We start from the raw sequence: 20,879 nt of genomic DNA, 5'->3' as shown, positions 1-20,879 counted from the left end.
ATGTAGAATGTTTAACAAATTCAGCAAATCCAGTACAAAGGTTTATATAGGATATAATTAAGAGGAGTACGAACTTTTTATATTTCTGTTTCATTCATTTATTGTATTCTTACATTAAGGGGTTTTCTCCTTCCTGTGCAAACAAAGGGATTTTCTTCTGCCCGTTTCCATCTCTAGCAGTTCTGAGCTGAAGTCGCTGGGTGGCAGGTTTGTTCAGGCTTTCCCAAATGCAAAGGGTGAGATGTTCTGATTTGAGAGCAGCAGCACGAACTGCTGGGCTTGAAACAGTGAAGTCTCATGCTGCCATGCAGCCCTTCATAAACACAAAATAAAAAGATATTCCATCATGAATATTAAAATTACTGGGTATGTGAAGCCTGCACTCTGTGCTATAATTTCCTGTTGATGAAGGATCCTCATCTGTCTTCCTGATAATATCACTATTAATTTATGTGACTGTGCAGATCAACATGCTGAAACTTGATAGTGTCACAGTATTTCAGTTCTCAAAATAATACTAATGTTGTCATCCCATACACATAATGAAATGCTAATGAAATTCATGTAAATCTCTGCACTGTTCTTTCTTTAAATGGAAGCTTTGGTATCTCCATCATGGCTGAAGGCAAAACTAATTTGCATTACGTTAGTACTAAAATTCATTTCTCAAAAGGACATTTGCCAGTGCTGTTTTTATTTCCTGTGACAGCAATATTTAAGATGGAAAAATATATATGAATTGGTTAACTTCCAAAGAATTAAATGGAGTCTACAAAATCTTACTATTAAATTGATTACTTTTGACTTTATTTATGGTTGTTCCTCTGATTATTTAATTGACAAAATAAACTTTATCAATCCTTTCAAGTCTCAAAGAGATGCAACACTTCAAGTAGTCTGGAAAATGCTAACGTTTGATCACTTTTTGTAAATCTTCTTTTTGTCATGTGTTTTTAAAGATTGAAAAGATTACTTTTGTTATATATTAAAAAATGTAAATACTATCCAAATATGACTGTTCTTTTAAGTTTATTACAAAAAAAATCTTTCATATGTGAAGGTGTGTTGCTGTTCTTTTTTTTACTTTTGAGTCCATTTGTATGGATAGTCAGGAAGAAGAACTTCATAATTTAACTGGTTCAAGTCAGAATCTTGTAAGTAGATTAGGAAGAGTCCAAATGTAGGCTGTAGCAGTCTTAGTCACATAATGACACACATACATTTTAAAATGTTTTGCATACCAGCAGTATTCCTATTTGCTACATTATTTACAAGTTGTCTTAAGCAAAATCAGTGAACCTGAAACCCTGATATTTTTGTCACCATTTTATTTTTAATAACTATACTTAAATAGCTTTACAAGTTAGGTTAGATATCAAGAAAAGGTTTTTCACCCAAAGGGTGGTTGAGCACTGGAACAGCCTCCCCAGCGAAGTGGTCACAGCACCAAACCTGTCTGAGTTCAAGAAACATTTGGACAATACTCTAACATTTGGACAATACATGATGGGATTCTTGGGGCTGTCCTGTGCATGGTCAGAAGTTGGGCTCAATGATCCTGATAGTGGGCAGTCAAAAACTAAGCGATTCCAGGTATGGGGTATAAACTGGAATACTTTATTGAGCACGAGAACACAATTTAAGGGCCTTGGAGGTTGGACATGTTAATGAGGAGGACGAGCTATGTTATTAGGGGATGGATCATACTAACTAGAGGATTACACAATTTTCTGCTACAGTTACACAAGTGATTAATATTTTCCTTTTTTAGGACCACATGGGGGGAAAAGGACAAAGGGGTTTCTTCATAGTTTGATAACATCATCACGAAGTCTTTCCATATCTTGCTGGAGGAGACAGGTCAATCAACATAGCTAAATATTAATAGGTCTTGTGATGGAGTGTCCTCAGAGCAAGGAGTTTCTCCCAGCTCCTGCTGTCCATGGCCTGCTACATAATCTCATCAGCTCCTTCTCTGTTGATATTATATTTTTGGGATCCTACACTGGATGCTTCCCTTCCAGCTCTGCATGATTCTATGTTTGCAAATAGCTTTCTTCTGTAAGAATTAAATAAAGACTAAATGGTGATAGAAAGATACAGTAAGGCCAGATGATGAGTTTTGTTGTAGAGACATCTGACTTGTTACTTACTCAAATTTTCTCATACAAACGGGGCATTGTTCAAGTTGATGCTGACACATCTTGGTGTCATGACTGCTACAGAGCAGGAATTAAGACCTGATGAATCCGCACTGACTCTGAAGTGTGCATTCTGACTTAGCAGTGTGCTCTCCAGTGTTCAGGGACATGGCACAAAGGCAGACAGATGGGTTCAGCATACAACTTGCAGGGCTCACAGCTCAGGCTCTATGCAGCTTAATCCAAGCTGTCCGTACATAACTAGCTCTGGTATCCCTCCAGCTATCATACAGTGAAGCTGGACTATGTATATACTTTGCTGTATTCTCAAAGGATTTTTTTTCCTTTTGCAAATATTATTCCTCTTACTTTATGCCTCTCTAAAAGACAGAAAACTTTGCAGTCTTACAGGATGACATTTGTGATATTCTGGATATATGTGGCCAGTTACTTTACATTAAAGTGAAACAAACATGGAAGGGCCTGTTTCTTTAACTGATAAGGGTGTTTAATTCAAACACAAAAATCCACTACAGATTTCTCAAAATAGGTGGGATGAATTCTAGATTGAAGACAATGTTTGCCAAAACATTATGTTCTCAGAACTGATGATTTTGTAAACCACAAAGAACAAGTTGAACTATAAAAAAATCAGATTAGAGGAGTATGGGTTAATACATGCCTGTTTTATGTAAATTATTATTGTTTGCAGTTCCACGACTAGTAAACAAAGTTCTACTGCATGCTCTTGCTTCAATAGGAGACACTTAGTTTTATTGTATAAATCTTTCTTCCAGCCCAAACTATTCTATGACTCTATGATTCCACAGTTTTCTACAACAGAAAAATATACAAGAATTTTCATTTTAATTTTTCTTTACTGCTTTCCCTGCAGATGGTGGAGTCTAGCTCTGTAGACCAGAAAATGAATAGAAAGTTTGAAAGAACTGACGAATTGGAGTAAAATCTTTAGATAGAGTCGTAAAATCATTTAGGTTGAAAAAGACCTTTAAGATCATTGAGTGCATCCGTTAACGCAGCACTACCAAGTCCACCACTAAACCATGTCCCTAATTGCCACATCTGCACATCTTTCAAATATCTCCAGGGTTGGTGACTCAACCACTTTGCCTTGTTGAACCTCACACAGTTGTCCTCTGTCCATTGATGCAGCCTGTCCAGATCCCTCTGCAGAGCCTTTCTACCCTCCAGCAAATCAACACTCCCACTCATCTTAGTGTTGCTTGTGACTTGACTGAGAGTGCACTCGATACCTTATCGAGATCATTGATAAAGATGTTAAACAGGACTGACCCCAATACTAAGCCTTGGGGAATACCACTGGGGACCAACCAGCAACTGAATGTAGCACCATTCCCCACCACTCTGTGGGCCCAGCCATCCAGCTAGATTTTTCTTAGCGAACAGTGCAACCCTCCAAGCCATGAGCAGCCAGCTTCTCCAGGAGAATGCTATGGGAAATGGTGTCAAAAACTTTACTAAAGTCCAGGTAGTCAGTATCCACAGCCTTTCCCTCATCCACTAAATGGGTTGCCTTATCGTAGACATTAGGTTAGTCAAAATAGGAAAGTTCATTTACACAGTGACAAGGCAGAAGAGGTTATTTATGGACTGGAACAAAACCAGAGTTTTAGTGAGCTTATTTAGTACAGTTGTCGATTATATGGAGGCAGTAGGTGACTGTTAATGAAGCATGTCCAACCAAATCAACTACCTACTGCCTTTTTTCTGAAAATAAGTCCCAAGACTCTCAGAAGGCACTGTCTTAATACATTGCTTTCAGTGCCGTGATGCATTAGGGAGATGCTTTAGACATGAATGAATTTAAAATAACATATTTTGGCTAGATTTGGGGTGATGTTTAGAGGCAAAGGCCTAATAGTAATGTAGTGAGCATGGAATGGCATGGATGGAGTCAGTGGTTAAGAACAAGGAGGGGAAGGAAAGCAGAAGACATAGTGCTGAGGGTGAAGCCAAGAAGCAGTTGTCTCTGACAGAAGCCTTTGAGGAAACCTATTATTAATCTGCAGTGCTATTTCCAGCATGAAGAATTGTAGTTGGTTTAAGGATGAAAATCTGCCAACCTCTGTGCTAGAATTAAAGAAACACTTTGCAAAAGCAGTTGACTGTAACTTTTATGTGCCTGTGAGACTTAGCAAGCTACCAAAATCCATGTACCATCCCTGGCTAGGTAGCAGGAGCTGAAAAAGCCCAGTATGAGCACTGCTCAGAGAAATGTAGTTTGTAGTGTATTGTGAATTTTTGTCATCAACCATAAAGTTATGAGCCATGAGTATATGTGATCAAGTACAAGGTTTTTTCTGCTGTTGGAAATGAAATAACAAGGCGTATCACCACAGAGATCTTGCTACAAAGCACAGTGTCCTGAAGCATTCTCAGTGGTATCCTGAATGGAGAAGAATAATATATTTGTTGGATATACTTCCCAATCGACATTTCAAGGGTAGAATTAGCACAGTACTTTCTTTACATATAAATATAGCTCACTGAAGGAAGATATTCTTCAGAGGGAAAGACTGTCGTCCTTATCCAGCTGAGTTTTTTGCAACTATCATGTTGTCTGTGGCTTATAAAACAAAACAAGGGAAGCTTTCCAGTGAATAGGATTAAGATAATAGAGCTGCACTGGTGGTGGTGTCCCCACGTTATATCTGATCTCAATATCAGGAAAACAGCTACAATCACATTTACATTAACATTCCTCAGCAGCTGTTGGATTATCTGTTCTACTTGTAGCAACAACATAGCATATCCTCTAATGGCAGGATCAAACCAATTCACGTGAACTCATTTAGAGTTAATAATTTTAGGTACAGGTAATTGAAAAAGATTTTAAAATTATTTCTAGCTTTGGAAAAACGGATCTTATCACCCAGAATCCCATCTCTGATTATTTCTTATAAATTCTCTTATCATTTTACCACAACTGTGTATTAAATAGTGCTGAAGCTCAGATGTCTAATTTTAGAAATTGAATGGGAAAAAAAAAAGACTGTCTCTGCTTACCAGGTTCTTCTATTTCTGCCAAGTTAGCTTTATTATTACAAAGAGCTTGTTAATCTTATATTAACCTAAGCTTCTTCATTGTCTCTGAGAGGGAATACTGCTTTCAACCAAAATATTGAATTCGAGTAAATGAGTTTTGATCGCACAGGGGCATGTTCTGATGGCTTTCAGTAATACAGGGCACTGGCAAAGGTGATAGTCAAAAGAGAACAATGAACATCAGAAATAGGTTTTTGCTATTTTATAGGTCACAATGCTATTTTTGACATCACTATTAAATCATAAATATAGAGCTTATGTGATGGAAGTCTTTGCTTGAAACTTGGTAAATACTGCGTGGTGAACCACAGATACCATTGGAACATCCTTGAGTACTGCTATCACTATTTCCAGTCTGTGATTCAGTCTTCTCTGAGTTAAGGAAGGCATTTTTAAACATTGCTGTACTGAGGTTTTTGAACGAAAACATACAGTACACTCATATCTAATTTGTGGACAGAATTCGCTGATGCCCATGCTCTTTATTTGCTTTGTAAGCTCTTCTTTTACCACCAAGAACTTAGGCTTCTTCTGAGGTATGGAAACCTTCATTACCAAATGCATAAAACCTTGCTCCAGGAGAGCTTCTGAACCAACAAGATACGATACTATATCTATGGTTTGCTGATTTTTAAATTATGTTACATTTTCCTATCTGTTTTTCATCATTTAGATTTTAAGACCAAGTTCCTGTAAGGGAAATTACTGTTAGGGCAAGTATATGGACACTATTATCATTAGTAAATATAATAAAGTATTTTAATTAAAGTACTAACTTAGGAATGAGTACTAAGCCTATTAAGAATTTGAAATCATTTATTATTCAAGTAATAATATGATCATGAGAATTCTGTTTATGCAGTTTTTCTAAACCTTGTTGTTTTGCCCAACCTTTGATTATGTTTATTTGCAGATTAAAGTGCAAGCAATGATCAGAGAATCAAAGGCAGTGTGATTCTTTCTAGAATGACATTTAGTGTTAATGAACTAAAGATTTATACACAGCAGTCAAATAAGGACCTGTTTGTCTTCTTTATTAAAACCAAAACCAATAAGAATGGGATTGGAAAAAAAACAACCCAACAACCAAACAAAAACCAGGAACTGAAAACTCAAGGAATTTGAACTTTTGCAGCTTCTTTGTTGTAATTTTTGGAGGGCAGAGGAGCAGGTAGCTGACTTCTCTGTTCCCATAGAACTACCGACACTCCCACTGATTCTTTTTCCTGAAAGCCGTGGACAGTGTTGCTTAGGCCACTGTAGGGCTTACATGTAGTTAGTCAGGCAGCCAGACACTGTTAGCTTATGCAGTAATCCTGCAGACTTTCAAAGGATGCTGTCCTTGATAGCACTCTCCCTCTAGTTCTTATGAATAAGCTGGCAGGCACCAGCACAGAAATGCTACTATCCTAGAATACTCTCATCTCTGTGTACTGCATGCACTTTGGCAAATTAAATTAAAAGCTGTGTCATGTTAACCTTGAGTGAAAAGTGTGAAAATATATATATAGACATGGACATAGTTTAATAATAACTAAAAGATAAATGGTCTGAAATATATCAAGAATATGGAATTGTTCACAGATCCAACTGATCTGTTTGATCATTGCTAACAGCACTTGTGTCACTCAAAAAGAGAGAAGGTACGGTGTAATCTGCATTTATTGCTGACCCTATGAGGCAATCAGCTAGTCAGAATTAAGCATTTTCTTTCATGTTGCTTGATTCTCCTTTTACTGATTTACCACAGTAATTTCTTAAAGATGTGAATTCTTATGTTGGACCAAAAAAAGCCGGTGTTAACAGATTTCAGTTGGCGCTGAAATTTTATGCCAGCAGAAATTGAAGCTGGCAAAAAAAATCATCACAGGACTTTGAAAAAGAAAAATATTTTTATCTGGGTATTTTAATCTCCCTTAAATATAGACTCTGAACTCTCATTCCAGTTTCAGAACATTTGGAAAAGATTTAACCTTACTTTTTCCCCCCATCCTTTTCAATTGGGAAACATATGCTGGGTGGCATAGTTTTATTTCATTTCTTCTGGATGTTTACATGCAGAGACACAGCCCATAATATTCGAGATTGTATTGAAAGTTTTTGTTGTTCCCTAGAACCTGCGATGATGCTAGCACTAGTTCTTACACCTAAATATTTAGCTGTTTCTTTTTTTACATATCATTTTGCATCTGAATTCCTTTTGTACAGGCATATGAAGGTTTGCAGATTGTAGTGAATTATCTCAGGGTTTGATTTGGGTTTTTTAGTTGTATTTCTGAACAATTTTCAGTGAATTAGGAAATCTGAATGTTGCCCCTTTTGATATAGTGTGTTATAAATCCATCTGGATTTTTTGTAGCATTTTTACTTCCATGAAAGCAATCAGATGTATTTTGGAGAGAACATATGGCTTTTTCTGAAATACCTTTAAGATTAACACATGTATAATGCAGTGAATTAGCCCAGTAATCTTTTTCTGTAATAAAATGCAGGATAGATAAGCAAAACATTTTGACTGTGTTATTTTTAAACATTTATGTAAATGTCTTCACATAAAATGTGTTTTTCATTAAGAATAGCTGTGGTGTATATAGTGGTCTCTGTTCTATTCCTTGTTTTATTGGTACACATGCAGTTACTCAGTGTGTTCATGGAAGTGTCATAGGACAAAAATACTTTGTTTTACCTCTCTGTACAGGCACAGGTAGCAGCAGACATCTGAAATCATGGCTGTACAATTCCCAATAGTCTGCCATTGGTGAAGAGTATTGAGGAAGGATTAGGGTCTTTGATGATGAGTGTATGAGCCTTGTTGAACGGTAAATTGCTTCCCTGGGGGTTCTGCTGTTTGCCAAGGAACAGCAAGAGCTGAGCCGATGTACAGTCAGGCAGGGGCATCACCAGGAAGGGCTGAGGGTGCAGGGCAGGTCTTGGTGCGCCTTTATTTAGGCTGTGATTGTAGCCTATCTGTGATAAAAACTCTCATACTGCTTTAGGCTTGTAAGGAAGAGCCAAACAGCATCCTGCTCTTTTAGTAGGACACCATGACATGTCATCATGCCAGTGTGCATAAGAAAAGCAAGTAATGTGCAGAAAAATCATCTGACTGTAGTCTATTAATGAATTCTTGACTCAGTGTTCAGATATGGTTTTCAAACAGTAAAAGGGCTTGTAAAAAACATTTTCTAAGATGTCTGGATTTCCATGTCCAGTAAACAGCAGCTGCTCCTCAGGAAGCACAAGACATTTTCAACAGCTGTCCTATAAATCGGATTTATCTTTGAGGGTGTTTTGTTCTCGAAGTTAGCACTTTTTGGAAATAGGAACCACTGTAGATCAGTTGGGAGGATGTATAGATAGATATTGCATAGCTGTACAGGGATGTTTACCAGTTTCACTTACTACTGTTTTTGTGACAGATTAAATCCAATGGTGAGCTGCTCATTAAAAATGTTCAGCTGCGGCACGCAGGGAGGTACATGTGCACTGCTCAGACAATTGTGGACAACTCCTCAGCTTCAGCAGACCTTGTGGTAAGAGGTAAGGTCCTCAAGGTAATACAGAAATATGACTGGTTTTTACCTGGACAAGCAGTGTTCCTAATTGTTTAGAATATATTATTTCCCATCAATAGATGACAAATTAAAATGAGAAGTGCATGAACATGTAAAGGCCTAAAAGTCTATTCAGGGTACTCATTCTGTTGCAGACATTTAGAGGTCTAACTGAGCGTGTATTTTCCTGAAAAGCAATAAAGATTTTTTTATTATAGGTATTTTCTGTATGTTAAAACAATTTTTAGAAAGTTTAATTTGATGTTTAATATTAAAAATAGATTTCAAGGATCATTTCAATGTGTTCAATATATAACATTTTTAAGCCTCTTCTCTGTTCTTATAAAGCTTTATGGATTAAATTATTGTGTATAATACTAGGCCTAGATTAAAAGGATTCCTAGTTTTCAAATGAAACCAGGACATTTGAGTTTAAGTTTATCACTCAGTTTTTAACTGATTCATGTCTGTTAAGTGTTAAGTGCAGTCTCAAAATGGTTTTCTTGCTCATATAATATGTATCCTACAAGAACTGTTACAATGTGAAATTTTAATAACCTGAGTTAAAATCACATTCTTTGGGAATTTTGCTCTGTTTTGTTCCTCTAGGCATAACACATTCAGAAGTGCTAATGGTCTGTAGTGCTGACAATTCAAAGCAGACATAACTTCTACTTTCAGCTGCATTGCTTTTTTGTTTTGCCCCACCTTCCAGTTATGCTCTACAGCTGTATAGCAGCTGAAGTATAGCCAGTGTCTTGGTTCTGAATTTCTGCCATCTGAGGATGTTGTGGACTTGAATATTTCTGTATTAAATTTTTACTAGGTGTCAACTACCTGTGACTGGTCACAAGTTTTGGAAAAAATGTCAAAGCAAATATGATGAATTGTGAAACTGCAGAATATATCTGCAAACTGAAAGAGAAGTCTCTGTTAATGTTCCTTAGTATTATGTAAGAAATTCCTTTTAAAAATAAAAGGAGAGACAAGGTGCTTTATGTAGCTTCTGATTCCCTTTCCAAGCCAGTAGTTAGAATCATTGCTCAGAGGTTATGTTGTGGAAGACATGAACATTTGTTTTATGCTCAACATTTAGATATTAATACAGTGAACACAGTTCTGCTTACTGCTGAGTAATTCTTAGTACCAGTTTTGTCAGTGGAAGACAGCATCTTACAAGGGCAAGGGTAAATATGAAATATGACAAAGGTTACATTATAGTTTCACTGCATTGGTAGAAAGAGGCAACAGCAAAGTATGAAAACAGGGGTGGGTTCCAGAGCATCTCATCAGTGAAGTGGTAAAGGATAGCCGCTGTCACTGCAGGCACATGATGATATTTTGTCAGTCCACAAAACAATTTAACAGTTCATATGGATTGTTCTATGTGATCTTATTTAAATTGCTGATGTGTCCAGAATTGCTAGTGATACTAGCACACTAAAGACTGTGAGGCCCCTTAGTGCACAGCAGACCTTACTGGCCCTGCCCAGCCTCACCCAACGCATCCACTCACGCAGCTGCCCATGGGCCCAGGAGCCCTGCCCAGCTCAGCCCTGGACCTTGCCCTGACTGGGGCTGTGTTACAAATGTGCCTGCTTCCATCTGTCTCTGGCCCTGCCTCCTGGATGTGCTTCAGGCCTGTGCTCTGAGTAGCTGTCTCCTGGATGGACTTCTTGGATATATGCAGCAGTCTGTCACTTGGATGCACCTGGCTCACTGCCCTTAGTTTCTAGGACTGCTGCTCTGCCCTGTGGAACTGTGCCCCATTACTGAAAGAACTGTCAACCCTGGGGTTAGTTGTGGGTCCTGTCTCAGCTTTCCTGAGGGAGAAGCTGGCCCTTGGTTGACCAACAACCCTCATCTTAAAAATCAACTCTTAACAACTTCTGCTTTGTGCATCCTCTGTGAAGGATGTAAGAGGCTGTTTCCACATGCGGTGGTGACATATTTAGTCCTTACCTTGAAAGGGTGGTCTGAGGAATGAAATTGCTTGCTTGTTAAAAGGATACATTAATTGAAACTGGTAGTATATGTCTTTGATTCAGTTAATTTTATTTGAGTCCTTTTGCTCAGATGTACAGAGAAAATAAAGAGCTCAAGAGCTGAAGATACATTTGGCACACACTGTGTTTAGATCTGATGTAGAAATCTCATTCCATTCTTTTTGTTGAGTTGTTTTTGTTTTGTTTTTCTGTGATTTCTGTGTAAATACTGCAGAGAAATGTATCATGTTATTGTTGGGTTTTTTTAGTATTCTCTGGGACTTGTTTAGTCAGATTGTTGGATAATTATCTGAATCATGTTGGCATATTATTGTGTCTGAATGTGAAATGAGAAAATACTTCTCAACAGTTGTATCTGTTTTTACACAGCAGTTAATATAATATCAGATAACTGTGTATCATATAAAACAGAAGCATAATAACAAAACCAGAACAGTCAATGTGAATAGAATGATCTGAAAATATATATAAACCAAGGTTTTAAGTAGGTGCTAAGATTTGGATTACCTAACTAGTATAAATTTGGGGGCTTTAGCACAGCTTACAACACAGTGGTGTCTTTTAAAGACAAAGATCCCTTTACTCATATGTATGTACCTGCACACTCTCTTCTTAACTTTTTTAGTCTCTGAAAAATTCACCTGTGCCTGTTAATCTGCACATTTTGGCCTCTTCTGGGGACTAAAACACAAAGAACAATAAAAAAGTTACCCTCACAAAGCAGAGATGTGGGAATATTAGTAATTAAAGAACATTTTTAAAAATTAAAAAGTGCATTTAGAAAAATTCAAGCGTTCACTTCAGCAGGGTTTCTTTCTGTTATTGCTGTTCAGAAATAAACCAGAGGAGATTTGTTGAAGAAATGTAATACTGTTTATTAGGTTTAATGTTACACCTGGGAAAAAAAGGCAAGTTTTGGGAACAGAGGCCTATCTCTTCAGATCTGAAGTACAACTAACAAACTTAAGCCAACTGTGGATTGAGAATAATTGCTGTTATTTTAGCATAGCTACTTACATAGCAGAGCAGAAATAGTATTTAATACTTGAAAAGCATAGATATGAGACTCTGAACTAGTTTAGTACAGGCAACTTCTACCTGTAATGATTTAGCTGGGTGTTGGGAACATAGCAGTATGTCATCAAGCCAACATCTGAATCTATTCATGACTTTTTATATTGACTAGACCTATGCATTTTGAAATGAATCTTTTTAATTATCTATCTTTTAAAGATAAAGGAAATACTCTTTAGAAATAATTTTATAGGTCCTTCTTGATCAAGACTGAAAGGGGAGACATGGAATGACTGTTTTGTCAAAAGTGTTTTTTCTCTTTGAGCTTAGTGCTTCTGTTCCTTTGTGGTAGTCTTTGTGAGGTAATTTTGGTGCACAGAGGTTGTTCCATTTACCCATGTAGTTTACAAGACAGTTTTTAGCTCAATGGGTATAGTGGTTTCCACATTTTGGCATGGATTTTTAAAATTCTTGTGAGAAGGGCTTTGTTGAACTGTAGAGATTTCACTTAAGTTATATTAGTCCTTAGGATGTATCAATCTGATGATGGGTCTACCACACTGGGATAATATGAAGGCCAAGAAAAATGTAAAGAGGTCTATTTGAAATTTCTTTCAAATTTTCTACAATATCAGTTACAAAATTTTCCATATGACTTGCAGTTAGGGCAATACGGCACAAGCAGAAGTGCAGGTTAAAGGTGGGCCACCAAGAAGGTCATCATCAGGTGGAATTTAAGAAGAAAGATTTTGTATATTTTTTCTGACTCTGAGTTCACTTGTTTTTGAAAAAGCACAGCAACATTTTCAAAGTACTGTCTTTTCACTTAAGATCTCAACATTATTTAGGCAAGAGTCATGGAATTTTCATTTGGTAGTTACTAAATGCAAGAGCATCTGTCCTCTGAATCACTCTGTAGAATATTAGAAGAACTTTCATTTTCAGAATATTCAATTTGTGATTAAACTATTGTTTGGGTTTTTTTCAGGTCCTCCAGGCCCTCCTGGAGGTATAAGAGTAGAAGAAATTAGAGACACTGCTGTAGCACTTACGTGGAGTCGTGGAACAGACAATCATAGCCCTATTTCTAAATACACTATCCAGTCAAAAACTTTTCTATCTGAAGAGTGGAAAGATGCTAAAACAGGTAAGAGTAATGCCAGAAGTAATAAAGTCAATAGGTTTTTAAGTTTATTGTTAGAAAGCTTGGCTGATCAGAAAATAGTCACAATGAAAGGAAACGAGGAATGCTATTAATGTCTGCTACAGGGTTTAGGAATGGGTACTGTCCTGTCAGTGTGTTGTCAACAGGTTTGTTCCCAGCACTTGGAGGGCCTGAACTCAAGAAATATCAAGAAATAGAGAAAAGAACAGGCTGGAGTTGTTACCTGTTTTTTGCCTCTTTCCTTGTTGCTTGAAACATTCAACATCACCTACTAGAATTGCAAAATTTATTTACAGGTTAATTTGGATGACGGGCAGATGTCTTCGCTTCTGTATTTGTTATGGAGAAAGTTAATTAAAATGGTCTACTTTTTCCTGGGAGCTGGCTAAGTTCCAGTTGTATTAAAACTGGCACTCCTAGAGAAAACATTAAGCTAAGATTATCCTTCTAACCACTGGATGTCATCATTGTGCCACAAAATTGCAGTAAAGGAGGCACCTATCTGAGCATAGGATATGCTAGCATATTTTTTTTTGCAAGATTTAACATAAATGCATAAATTTTAAAATATTGTTGAACTACTAGCAACTTTGAATGCTTTATGAAGGATAGCATTGCCACAATTCATATGGAATTTCCATATCAATATGATTCACTATCTTACCCTAATAAATTATAACTAAAGTGCTTTTTTATGGAATTAGGACATCACTTACTTAACATCTCTAAATACTGAGAGTAGTAATAGTTTCAGTGACTGTCTTTCTTTTAAGTTGTCACTTGAAACTACAGGTGGATGTGTAAGAAAGAGAATGACGTATTGACCTGAAAATCTGTTACAATTTTTAGAGTAAAAGGTTAAAAATACTAGGCCTACTGCCTTAAATAATATTTTTCTTTCAGACTATGTACTATATGTAGCTCCACTGGATATAATTACCTCCATCAGCACTAATATATGACTTACATGAAAGTAGTCTGGAAAATAAAACTGGAAGGTTCCCCAGTCCCTTCCTATCTCTTATATCTTATTTATAGTTTCTGTAGGATAGATTTCTTAGAACTTTAAAAAAATAATTAATGTAGAAATTAGAGCTGTTCAAATAGCTCATTATTTGCTTCAGTAAAATACATGCAGGAGGGAGGATGCTTTTAGACCAGCCTCTACTTTCTTTAGGATTAATTACATTATATTTCATATTACTTTTTTTTAATTCTTAATTTAAAAAAAATTAACTATGAAGAAACAAGATTGTAGGAAGATATAGGAAGAATTTATGAACAGTGAGTAGCAACTCTGATACAGCTTCCTTCTGTACTGCATGTTACTGGAACTAGAAATGTATGTGTAGGAGATAAAAGTATTGGTTTCAGATCTTCACTTTGGCTCAGAGCAGACACTTGAAACTGTCCTCTCACATCTCAGGAAGATTCCCTATTTGCAGTGTTATAGACATGATGGGATGAGCTTTTCTGCATCTCTGAAGTTATCTGCTTCACAGAATTATTGAGCTAGTCATTAAGACATGCATTTGAGTCTTATCGTGTAGCATGTTGAGTGGGATTCACATCTTGAGTGGGAGATTGTTGAATTCCTTTTTAAAGAAGCTAAGAGAAAATATATAAATTATTAATTTCTGAAAAGTTGAAATTACCCATTCTAGTGTTTTCAAAATTGTTGCTTTTTTGTTTGAACCACACTGAGGAATTTTGATAAATAGATGATTCCCTCAAAAAATAGGTAAAATCACCATGGTAACCATCCCTGGCACCACAGCAAACTTTTACTTAATTGCTGGGATGCTCCCATTTTGGCTCAGTATTCACTTTCATCTGAAAGAAGCATGATGAACAGTCCAAACTGATCTCTCATTAGTGTTTAGGCTATCAGTTAATGCTGCTAATTTTCAATGTGTGAAATGAGAAAATATACTTAGGTGTTGAAAATGTTGTTATTACTACTACCATTGTTCTAAATCATTCATACTGAGTTTCATAATACTGAGTGTGTTTTATGAAAGTGTATTTTACTTCACAGTATGGAAATATGTATGAACGGGTTAAGTAATGAGTTGTTTACATTGATGTTGCTCTTTCCAGTTAAGGGGATCAGATTCTCACTGTGTTGTGGATTTTTAATTTTTCTGGGAATTTGGGTGACAGTAAAATTAAATTAAGAGACTGAAAGTAGTAGCCCAGGAAAAGGAATGTGAATTTATATCATAGCTCAGATGGTATTGGAGGTTTGCAGTGGCTCTACTGCCTAGACAGGAGTATAATTTGAGTAAGGGTGAGGGAGAGTGGTGGGCAGGTAGAAAGAAAAATAGAAAGTGTTTTTCTTTCTCCTTCAGGGCCTCACTTTGGAATGAAAAATTTAATGATCATTAGGAAGAGGAAAGTTGTGTCATCATCTAGTGCTTACACTGTTATGCCCAGGTTTTTTGCAGGCGTTGAATTCATATTTTAATTCCAAATCAGCTACCTTTCCAGTGCAGAATATCTCATTTCTCATCTCCCTCTGAACCCAGGACTCTAATTTGACAAACAACTCTTGGCCCATGCAATAAATGAAAATACTCCGTATTTCCAAAACTCCAGGCGGCTATAGAAACAACCCTGTTTGTGAATTGCAGACAGTCATGAGTTACTCATTTTATTATGGTAAAGAAGCTTGTCTTTATGAGAATAATAAGTATTTTCACAGGAATGACAAGAACACTTATCCTTGTTGGGTTAGAACTAGACAGCAAGTTGTAACATGCTCGCTAATAAAGTGCACCAAAGTAGAAACACATTTTATAAACCACTCTCTATCAATTGATCAAACACTACATCTAGCCCTTGTCTCTCCATATCATGAATTTTTATTTTCCTGTTTCTGTATTCCAGATTTTTCATTGCATTTGTCTGTAGGTAAAATGAAATTCTACAACTACAATATGTAATTAGGAAGGAAATCTCGTACTGCATGTACTAGTTCACACCCAGCTGAAACTTACAAGTCTATAAGGTTTATTCAAGATGTTTCATAGTTTCCAAATTCCCAATGCCTGCCACGAGTACTACTTGTAAAATGCGGTATTCCTGATGTACAACATTGTTTCCTCCAGCTGGCTATGTGTAGTTGCAGAATAGTAAAACTTTTGACAAAATCAGACAAATTGTTGATGATCTTATTGTAAAAATGCTGCTTTCTAAAGCATTTAATCCTTTTTTTAGATCCATCAGATATTGAAGGAAATATGGAATCTGCTACAGTGATCGATTTAATTCCATGGATGGAATATGAGTTCCGGATAATTGCAACAAACACTTTGGGAACAGGAGAACCCAGTATGCCGTCACAGAGGATTAGAACTGAAGGCGCTCGTACGTAAACAGAAAATATCAAGTTCTTTTAACGTGTTTCCTAATTTTCACATTTTTATTAATTAGTTTTTTAGTTTTGGTTTTTATTTGAAAAAAATCACTTCATAGGATTCAAGTCCAGAGAATATGTTTTCAGGTACCCATTACTGTAGATTTTATTAAGCAAATATCAAACTGTCCACAGCATCAAAGCAGACAGCAAAGAAACATCATGATATGGCAAATATGTCTCCATTACTGAAACAGAATCATACTGTGTCTTTCAGAGATCCCTCACTGTATCTGTCAGTCAGATTGTGTGTGTATGAATGCATGCACATGTTTGGGACCAAGGTACAAGACTTCAGAAAAAACACGCATGTGTTTAACAAGTGAAATCTCCATTTGCCATTTGGTTTGTATTCTAACTAGAGAGTACATGATAGGATGTGTGTTATACTGGATAATGCCAATTTTCTGTGATTGAAGGTTTGGTCTTGTGTCTTCTTACTCTGTGTCAAAGATGTGACAGTATCCAACACAACATACACCCTTATCAGTCTAATTGCTCAGTGTTAGTAACAGAGCATATTTAAGGATATACTCTAGGCTCAGGCACATCCTTTTTAAAATGAATTCTCCAAAATGAGGAATTAGGTGTTATTATTCAAGATAATACATTCTGGTTTGACTGTACAAAGGAGATAACAGCAATGTTCTAGGAGGTAATGTATCACTACAAAAAGAGCATATCCAAAAAATCCTGTATACCACATACTAGCACCCGTGTGCAATCTAGATATATTTATAATTGTTGTCCTAGGACTTGAGATTTGAAACTAAAAATGAAAAACCAAAGTATAAAAGTTAACTTTTGCAATTACACAGATACAGAGAGAAATAATGCTTATGGATGGAATAGGAATAGTGTCCTGCAATTTGCAGTGTGCCACATTCATGGCATTTCTTATAGTCTCCCCCAAAATGGCATATCCTTCAGTTTTGTAGTAGGATGCAAAGCTTTTGGAAGAGGTAGTCTGTTTAGTCTGTCTGATTCTCCAGGCACAGCACCACTGTCACCTCTGGCAGAGTGTGAGACATCTTTTGGGAAACAAAGCAAACTGTTCATGTAATCTTACTAGGCATCAGTCAGCACTTCTTGCTATGCCAAAATAGGGTATAAATCAGTTACCATTTCCAGAACAACTGCACTCAAGTTTGTTTTCTGCCAGAAGCTGGAATTTGTAATGAGCAATAGTAGGATTAGGGTTGCTCTGTCAATGTCAAGGGTACTACAGAAGGAGTATGCACAACTGCATGTGCATTTTCATGTAAATCTGAAAAAGGTAAATAACAAACAACCCATGTCCACACATTGTAGTTATTTTTAACATTTTTTCTGTGTTAAACAGCATCAAACAGCGCTGTATCGTTGTTTTACTGTATGGATGACAAATAATGTCTTTTAAACTCAAAAGTCATTAGCATCTTTCAATTTTGAAGTCTCTCATCTTGTAGATAACTGTAATTTCAGTAATTTTTATTAGAATGCTAAAAATGTGTGCTATGATTTCTGTTTTTAATGGTATCTGCTTGCTTCATCAATAACATTTCGCAGTAATTTCTTGAAATTCAATGGATCAAGGCCTGTTTCAATGTTTTTTAGCTTCTGGATGCATTAGAATAGCTGTCTAAGTATAGGTGTCTGAATTAGTAACCTGGTCTTAATGGGGAGAGAAACCTGGATTTAATGGCTGAGAGAATGAGGAAGATTCTCTTGAAAAGAGTGATTTGTAAGACATTAAACAGTCTTTTTTTCTCTTCTTTGTCAGCCTGTGTATCTTCTTCAGCTACTTAAACATTCTAGCAAACCTCTGCTTCTAACTTAACACTAAAACTATTTACTTAAAATAGATAGGGTGACTTCAAGGTCAAGTAATAAATTCAAGCTTCCTCTCAAATTGTTATATGTGCACTTAGTCTCATTCTCCATTAATTTGTTTTCTGGAAGGCCAGAAATAAATAGCACAAACCATGAACTGAATGCTGATTTCAATTTGAAAGTTATTGTTAAATATTTTTATCCTTTCTGAAAACATTCATTCTGCTCTGCTTTGTGTTTCTCCTCAAAGAAGGCCTCAGCAAACATCTTACTTACATAATACAAGAGCACTTAGGAACTATCCCATTATTACCTTATGACATTCACTGACTAATGGAGAAAATGCCTAATCCTGTAAGAATTTTTAACACAAAGAACATGTTAATGTAGAAAGGGCATGTAGCTAGTGCATGCACACCTGAGGCATATTTAAGGTACTGTAGGTAGGCTATCATTTCCTAAGTTGCGGTGATATTTTCTTTATTCTCAGCATTGAGTGGCGGCAAATAAATACACAAGTACCATAGAGTATAGCAATAGAATCATCACAATCAGTGCAAAGAGTCTTAAGAAATGAGAAGATAGGAAAGATTTGTAGTGGAGTCCTTGAGAGTATCCTGCTTTGCTGCTCAGCTGTGCGCTAATGATAGATCAACAGGTCTTATTTCATTAACCAGAATATCAGTGTAAAATGCAATTAGTAAATTACTAAGTGTTGTACCAGCTTTGCTTATGTACATCTACCCATTCTGAGCATGCCAATCAAGAAGACATGTGCCACTAGTCTAGAACAGGATTAGGATACCAGTGTTTCAAAGATAGATCCATGGGTTTAACCTTACACATGGTGAGTAAATGAACTGAAGTAGATGGAACTGATCACAGTGTGTTAAGGTAATTACAAGTGCAAGTCCTGTGTGCCTGAGCCCTTGGCATACCAGTATTGAGGAAGCACAAGAACAATGCACAGTGCTTCTCTTAAGACTTATGAGAAACTTTCCATTCCTGAATATTCAGTTAAATATTTGTAGACAATATGGTGAAAAAGAAGAATGATTGCTAACTATGGTTAGAACTGGCATGTTTCCTGAAGCAGTAGCTATACATTAGTCTTGGCAAGACCACAGCAATTACACACTATCATTATTTTAATTGTGTGTGCCACGTGTGCTCATTGGCCTTGCTCGCAAAAAGAAAAGTAAATAATGATCATTTTACTGACTGCATACTTTGGATTAATTTTTCTTGTCTCTTCTATTTCTCTAGCTCCTAATGTGGCTCCTTCTGATGTCGGAGGAGGGGGTGGAAGCAATCGAGAGCTGACAATAACATGGATGGTACGTATTGCACTTGTGGAACAGCACAAAACATAAACTTCCTTGTATCCAATCTCGCTCCTCCTGAAACCCATGGATGGTTTGTCACTGGGTCTTGTGAGAGCAGGATTTGTACACGATATATAGGTTTTCAGACTTTTCTCATAAAAAATACATAAAAAGGAACGAGGAAGACTATACATTAGCTGTTTATGTATTGGCGTTTTTAAAATATGATCTTATTTCTTAGTTCCACTAACAATAGGTTAAGAAGTATATTTGTCCTAATGGGCTTGATTCTGTTTCTGTTTCTGTTTCTGTTTAAGAGCAGAAGAACACATGCAATGGAGACTTGCAAAAGACTTGGATTATTTTATTATTTCTCCACAAGTGCTGTCTTACAAAAACTTCATCAAAGTACAGAGCTACTTCTTGCATTGCATGTAAAGACCAATATCATGGCATTTTCAATATAGTGAAAACTTGACTGTGACCAAACTAAAAAAAGAAAATTATAACCAGAAGAATATTTACTAACACAAGACAGTATTTCCTGTACACCCAAGTAGATTTATATTCTCATTTTTTCTCTTAAATAATGTCATGCTTTTCACATCTGTTCCAAGTAGCTCATTTAGTCAGACAAAGTAAGCATGGCTATAAGTATTTTTTTTCCAAGAATCTTCAATAGTATATCTGGCAAGTGTTTTTGAACAGAGGCTTTAGATTTACGGAGCCTGTCTGACAGACAAAAATATGACTATCTGTAAGGCTAAGATAAAGATGTATATTGATTCTCACAAATGTGCTGACATTTGCATACGCTATTTTAAATAGTCCTTAATTAAGAAGAGAAGAACAAAATGTATGGCAGGTTCACATGTTGCTGCCAACCCCCTTTCAGCTTTTGCTATGATTCATAAGCCCAGGTTGAATGAGACAGCCAGAGATGCAATCAAAGCTGTTCTAAATCTTGTTTTGAAAGAAGAGCTAAGGAGAGCTCTAGCATGCCCATTCTTCCTCATTTTCCCCCAGTTGTCATTCCCTCTTCCATTTTGTTTTTCAAAGTTTTTAGTGGATACTACAAACTATTCAGCTACTTACACCTACTTATTATGTGCAGCCATTGGAGGACAAGCTGCTTTTAATACTTTATTTAAGACCTTCCAGAATATGTTTTAAGTGCCAGTCCTGGGTTTCTAAAGTTTGCTCTGGCTGAAAGTCATTCTGAGACTAGGGCCTCATCCAGGCTGCTTACTTTGGCATATGAGAAAGAATTCTGGGTTATTTTAAGCAGCTAGATATAGTGATAGATTCAGAAGATGAGCTACACCAGAGTTGAGCTACACCAGAGTTTCATGAGTCG

At 36.5% G+C, this 20,879-nt stretch overlaps 1 protein-coding gene across 1 annotated transcript in view; it reads left to right on the top strand.

The window, feature by feature from the left end:
- The window catches only part of CNTN1 (contactin 1), a 232,191-nt gene that overhangs the window by 182,086 nt on the left and 29,226 nt on the right, over positions 1 to 20,879 (top strand). Inside the window, exons 15-18 of the mRNA XM_051795425.1 lie at positions 8,648 to 8,768; positions 12,791 to 12,949; positions 16,187 to 16,336; positions 19,464 to 19,534. Coding sequence (XP_051651385.1) covers positions 8,648 to 8,768; positions 12,791 to 12,949; positions 16,187 to 16,336; positions 19,464 to 19,534 — 501 coding nt within the window. The remainder of the gene's footprint in view (positions 1 to 8,647; positions 8,769 to 12,790; positions 12,950 to 16,186; positions 16,337 to 19,463; positions 19,535 to 20,879) is intronic.

This window comes from Manacus candei, unplaced genomic scaffold (genome assembly GCF_025592945.1).
Source record: "Manacus candei isolate 608988 ecotype Guabito, Panama unplaced genomic scaffold, ASM2559294v1 h1tg000043l, whole genome shotgun sequence".
Classification (NCBI taxonomy): domain Eukaryota; kingdom Metazoa; phylum Chordata; class Aves; order Passeriformes; family Pipridae; genus Manacus; species Manacus candei.
The sequence above is the reverse complement of the archived record's forward strand: the minus strand, read 5'-3'. Positions and strand labels throughout refer to the sequence as shown.